A 6,725-nucleotide genomic window follows, 5' to 3' on the forward strand; every position below is an offset into this window, starting at 1 on the left:
GGTCATTGTGATAAGTAAAGAGTGGTTGTCTCACCACTATTTCCTATGGTTCACTGTTAGCACAGCAGAGCCCCATTTCACTAAGGTTCCTTGATCGTTCTGAACTCCAGTATCGCTTAGTAAGAATTGGGCATAATAATTAATGCTCAGTTCTCTTTTGTGGCTATGGCAAAACACAAAACATGAAGGACTAAAACTCGAACTAGGAAACTAGAAAATTACAGGGCTAGGTTAAAATTGAGTATATTAAACAAGTGCTACTTCTGTTACAGAACTGTTCATGCCTACTAAACAATCCTGAACACAGTTTGTATTCTTTTCTTTTCTTCTTTTAAAGATTTGATTTATCATTATTATTATTATTACTATTTTTAATTTGCTACTGGGCACATGCACTCACCAGAGAGAAACAGAGAGATAAAGAGATATCGGGAAAGAGAGAAAGAAAGAGAAAGAAAGTACGAAAGCAAGGTGCCAGATCTGGAACTCGAACAGTGGTTTTATTAGCATTTAGAGGCAAAATTAAAACACAATGCCCAGTTCATACACATGATGATCTTAGGCTAGGCCAAGGTTTCTCTCCTATTTTGTTTTACTTTGCTTATGTTTTTATTCCACTTCTTTTTTTTTTTTTTTTTGAGAGGTTTTTGCTATAGCGTGCACTCTCCAGAAAGCCAGAGACAGAGAGACAGAAAGCGAGAAATCACTCCCCAACGGGGATGGCCATGCTGCAATCCCCTCTCCTCCATTCTCTTCTTTGGATCTTGGGCATGTACACACCTACTCCTGGCATGAGTTTAAGCCACCACATCTGGGATTTGAACCACGGTCAACTACATGGGAGTCCAGCAATGTAGCCATTACACCATCTGCTGCTCCCTCTTTTTTTTTTTCCCCCTTTTTGTCCCCCTCTTTTTTTTTTTTTTTTTTTTTTTTTTGAGAGATGTTTTGCTATAGAGTGTATGCATTCACCAGAGAGACAGAGAGAGACATTCTCCAAGGGATATGGCCACACTGTGAACCCTTCTCCTCTATTCTCCTCTCAAGAGTTTGTGCATATGCATGCACATGACGTGAGTTTTAATTCTCTTGGTCCTGGATTTGAACTGTGGTCAACCATTATACCATCAGCTGGTCTCATCCTTTTTATCTATTATTGTGGACTCTCCATGAAACTCCTGTCATGATTGTGGTGGGATGCAATATCTGCTGTTTTTTAAAAACTATTTGAATTTCTCTCAGCATTTTCTCCATAACTTGCTTTCTAATTTTTCTGATTACTCACCTGATAAAAATGCCTGAAGAATAATTTAAACTGCCAGTAATTTATGGACTATTAGGATTTCATGTTTCTGAGAGATTATAAAGTACTATGTTAAAGGTGGAGGAGAAGAAAAATTCTCCAGTAAAATTTAAATGCCCTATTTTCTGTCTTAAAGGAAATCACATAACCAAGAGGGTCACACTAGGTTCTTTCTTTCCTCTGAGTGAAATTATAGAGGTCCAAATGACCTCTCTATAACATAGTGTTTCAATGAACTATGTTTTCATGTACGAGGTGGTAGAATTATTCTATTTGTTGAAATAGTTATACTGAGAAAATACCAATAAAATGTGCTGAAAATTTTTTGCATCCTTTTGTGAAGAAATTTGATTTTACTTTCTCAAATTTAGTTAATTGGGGAAAAGAATAAGAGCACAGAGGGGTTCTTAGAGTGAATTTTTTGAAAACATGCTAATGTTGAACTGACATCACAAAATACCTTTGGAGTATTGTGGTCTTCACTTCCAATTATAGGAACTTTAGGTAACAGTGAAAAGGTGAGGAGATTTTTGGAGAGAATGGCAGTATCTTTATGAAACTTCTTTTTTTGGAGAGGTTTTTGCTATAGGGCACGTGCACTTGCCAGACAGACAGAGAGAGACAAAGAGACAGAAAGTGAGAAATCGCCCCCCCAGGGCGGGATGGCCACGCCACAATCCCTTCTCCTCCATTTTCCTCTCAGGATCCTGGGCACGCATGCACACGCGCCTGGCGTGTGTTTAAGCCACCGGGTCCGGGACTCGAACCACGGTAGACTACGTGGGAGTCCAGCGACATAGCCATTACGCTAACTGCTGGTCCCTGAAACTTTTGAAATCATACTGGATCATTTAAAATTTATTGGTTTTAAATTTTTTGCTTTCTTTAAAAAGATTATTTTTGCTTTCCTTCCTTCTTACAGTTACTTCCCTGAATTTTTAGGTTTTCTATGTTTTGTTAATACAAATTGAATTCATGCAGTGCTTCATTGTTCTTGGTTTAGGCTGAAGGTCTAACCATTAGAAGCAGGAATTATTAGTGTCATTAAGAGGCTACTGGGATAGAAATGAATTAATATAAATGATTTCCTTATATGATATCTTTCTGATAGAAAATAAATGGGCAAAATGTGATGGGTAGAATGTCAACAATCAGAAGCGGGGTTCCAGTGTGAGCTGTATACTGGATTATCATGACTTGAATGATCAAGACTGGGGCAGAAGAATAAATCTTTTTTTGAAATTTATTTATTTGTTGTATTTTATGGTTTAAATATAGTCATTATACATCTTTATAGGGAACTGTATGCTTTTTAAAAAGAACTATTCATTTAATTAAAATATTATTATTATTATTTTATTTTACCAGAGAGAGACAGAGAGAGTGGGAAAATGAGAAAGCAAGCTATCAGGTCCAGGACTTGAACGATAGTCAGCCATGTGGGAACCCAGCGCCTTAACCACAATTCCACTTGTAAGCCTGGGAATAGTATGTTTTAAAAATATTTATGCAGCATGTAAACAAATTGAGGATATAAATGTATTCACCACCTTCAACATTTAACATTGTATTATGTTGTGAACATTTGGAATCTGCTCTACTGGTATTTTGGAAGTGTATGTTGAACTGTCAATAATGTTCTTTCCTGTAAAATGCAGTTCTAAAGAAAACAATGATTAAAAATCAGAGAACAAAAAGTCTTATGACTTAAAGACAATGGATAGTGACGATGGGTATTTGAAAACAAAGATAATCTTAACATAGCCAACTGAAGAAGCATTTATAATTTTCATGGAGAGCATTGTGAGAGATAAAGAGTTTATAACCTAAAAGATCACTCACTGGTCCAGTTAAAGATTAAGATCTCATTAGGAAGAGATTAAAAAAAGAAAACTTTTACTCACTGTGAGTTCTCGTAAGGTCATGGTACTGTACTGTGCATAAAGAAATAAGTCCTCAGAAAAGTAAAAACAAAACAAAATTGGGAAGAAATGCTGAAAAGTGAAGACATAGTAAAATCAGTAATTTGGCAATTTATAGGCTTTATAAAGTTCTTCATTTTACTTTCATTAAATGCATTCCAAAGAAAGCCTCAGCTATTTGTAACATTTTGGACTTTTCTTCTAATATTTAGTTCTATGCAATAAATAATGGAGCTCTATACGATGAATAATGGTCATAATAATAAATATATGAATGCAATATGAAACATATAGAGACATCTGTTAAATAATTGGTGAATTGTGTATTTAAACCTGATTATGTGTAAAATAGTTGAATCTGAATATTTAGCCTTTTAGTTGGGGAATTTAATGCATTGATATTCAGTATTATTGATATGTGAGGACTAAACCCAATAATTTTGTTACTATTTTTCTTTTTTGTAATTGTTTTGTGTTCTGTTCTATTTATGTACCTTTAGTTTTCTGGTGTAGTATTCTCTTAAGTATTTAAGTATTTGGTGAATTTTTTCAGCATTTGCTTATATAGAAGTGAATTTAATTCTCCTTCCTATTTGAAAGATAATCTTGCCGGTATAGTATTTTTGGCTAAAATTGTTTTTCTTCCCATATACCTTCCCATTCTTTCCTTGCCTGCATTGTTTCAGTTAAGAGATTTGTTGTTAGTCTAATGGAATAAGCTTTGTAAGTAACTTGGCATTTCTCTCTTGCCATTTTTAGAATATTGTCATTTTTACTAATTTGGCTATAATATGCCTTGGAGATGATTTTCTTACATTATATCTATTTGGTGTTATTTGTATTTCCTAGATTTGGATAGCTGTATGCCTCTCTAAATTTGGATATTTTTCAGCTACTATATCATGAAAGAAATTTTCTATGCTTATACCTATCTCTTCACTTTCTGGAATTCCTATTATGCAGCTATTCAGATCTTTAATTGTGTCTATGATTTTCTGTATGTTGTCTTTATTTTTCATGGTTATTCTTCCATTCTCTTTGGTTGCTTAGACTAACTCAGAGGTTTTGTCTTCAAAGTCAGAGACTATCTTTTTATGTGTGGTCTAATCTGCTGTTGATACATTTGAGGGGGGTTTTGATTACCATATTCCTCCTTTTATTTTTATTTTTTTTGAGAGAGATATTTGCTATATGGTACACATGTGCTTGCTGGAGAGAGAGAGAGACAGAGAGATGGAAAGTGAGATACTATCCCCTGGTGAGATGACCATGCCTCAATTCCTTCTTCTTTAAGGATCTTGGGCACACATAAATACATGCCCAGTGTAAGTTTTAAGCTGCCAGGCCTGGGACTTGAACTGCGGTCGACTACATGTGAGTCCAGCAATATAACCATTATTCCATCTGCTGATTCCACTTGTACCATATTATTTATCTCCAGAAGGTCTGTTGATTCTTTTTTAAGATGTTTATCTCTTTATAGAGTTCCTCCTTCAAGTCATGGAAAGATTTTCTCATCTACTAGCACTAGTTATCCATTTTCTTTTGCTATCATTGAGGTTGATTATTTTTATTTTTTAATTATATATTTAATGTATTATTATTTAATATACTATAGGGCATATAAGCTCACCAGAGAGAGAGGAATAGTGAGAAAGCAAACCACCATGTCTAGGACTCAAACTGTGACTGGTCACATGGGAGTATAACACCTTAACCACTAGACAATTGTGGACCCCCTCATTGAGTTTTATTATGATGAATATTCTGAATTATTTTTCTGGCATTTCTGTGGTCTCTTTGTTTTTATCCATTGTTGGTGAGGAGTTATGTTCCTTTTCGAAAGGAGGTATTTCCTTATTTCTCCTGTTTCTTGGTACTTTACTTTGGTTTTCAGTCATCTGGTGACATACTCACTTCTTCCTACTTTTGTAGAGTATAATTCTGTAGCTGTGGCTTCTGTGCTTTCCTATGAGGTGAGTTTTCTCTGTGTGTTTCCCTTCTTTACTGTTGGTGGCAGTGCAGAATCCACAGTAAGTGTTCGGAGTTCAGTTTTCACAGGGGGGTTTCTCTTCTTTTACTGTTGGAGGCGCTGTGGGGAGAGAAATTCTCCCAAATCTCACTGTCTCCACGCGTTTGGCCCCTGTATACCCAAACCTCTCTGCTCCTAATGTGGCTAAAAACTGAGCCAGAGAGGTAGAATGTAAGATGGTACTCCCCCCACTGCAGGCTGGGCAGAAGTCTTTCCTGATCAACTTGCCCAAGTGGCCTTTGCTTCCCTGCTGCCTCTTCTATCTCTGGGACTGCAGCAATGGGGTCCTTGAAAGTCAGAGCAGTCCTCCTCTCCCACAGTAGTTTGGGCAGAGGTCTTAACTGATTAGCTTAGGCCAGGTGGCCTTTGCTTCCCTGTAGCCCCTTCCCTGGGACTACAGAGGTGATAGTCCTTGAAGATTGGAGAAGCCCCTTCTCAACTGCTGCAGTCTGGGTGGGGGTCCCTGCTTCCCTGTTGTCCTTCTGTCTCTGGCAAAGAGTAAATTTTCTACTGCTCAGTTTTTGCTATTAACATACAATAGTCCTCTTAAGAAAGCTATGATAGTTTTGTCTGTTTGTCAGTGTCTGTGGGTGTGTTTATGAGATTAATAGAGAGAAAATAACTCCCAACGTAGTTATGCCACAATCTCTCTTTCTCCATCTAATCAGGATTTGGGGCACTCACACACTTACCCTTGGCATGTTTTCAAGGCTCTCCAGCTAGGACTCAAAACATGGCTGGGCATGTGGAATCTGGCTTGCTAGTACTCTGGAGCCAGCCCTATGACAGCTTTAAAATCTCTATTTTTCTTTGACATGGAATTTATTTTTTTTTTTAGGTGTATCAAGTCTGAAGAAAAGTCTCTTGGTGTGGGATTACATACATTTTGCACAAGAGTATTTGGTAAAAACAGTTTGTTTTTTTTTTTTAACATCATATCTGATCACTTTTAAATACTAATAAAATAATTCTGTCAGAATAACGATTTAGCAAATATCCCTTCCATTTGTAAGTAGGACTTTGAAATTAATTTGAGAGTGAAGTACAAGGAGGAATACAGAAGTGTTCTCTTTTCCTTGAAAAGGTCCTATCACCTTAATTATACTTTTCACCTACTAAAATATTTTATAAATAAATGAACAGAAACGCTTTGTTAAAGTAAAATGCACACACGATTAACCCAAAACATTTCAGAAAATATATCAAGTTTGAATTTTTAATTCAGTATCTTACTTTATTGATCATTTTATGTTCATTTTATCCATCAGATTACTTATCCTTTATAATATAGAAAATTTACAGTTAAGAGCCTTCTAGTTTCTAAAAATAAAATGCAAACCATTACATTTATATTTTGTTAAAACTTATTTGTTGCACAGATAGACAAAATTGAAATATTTCCAAGTAAAACAATGCATCTTAATTCTTACCTTGTTGATGAATTTTTATTTCTTTCTTGATTTTAGCT

General features: G+C 35.7%; 1 protein-coding gene across 1 annotated transcript in view; it reads left to right on the forward strand.

Annotated features, from left to right (window-relative positions):
• SLCO1A2 (solute carrier organic anion transporter family member 1A2) overlaps positions 1-6,725 on the forward strand; it is a 56,514-nt gene that overhangs the window by 40,275 nt on the left and 9,514 nt on the right. The window contains exons 12-13 of the mRNA XM_027774443.1: positions 6,096-6,160; positions 6,248-6,260. Coding sequence (XP_027630244.1) covers positions 6,096-6,160; positions 6,248-6,260 — 78 coding nt within the window. The remainder of the gene's footprint in view (positions 1-6,095; positions 6,161-6,247; positions 6,261-6,725) is intronic.

The sequence above is a fragment of the Tupaia chinensis genome, unplaced genomic scaffold (assembly GCF_000334495.1).
Source record: "Tupaia chinensis unplaced genomic scaffold, TupChi_1.0 Scaffold000434_1, whole genome shotgun sequence".
NCBI classification, from domain to species: domain Eukaryota; kingdom Metazoa; phylum Chordata; class Mammalia; order Scandentia; family Tupaiidae; genus Tupaia; species Tupaia belangeri.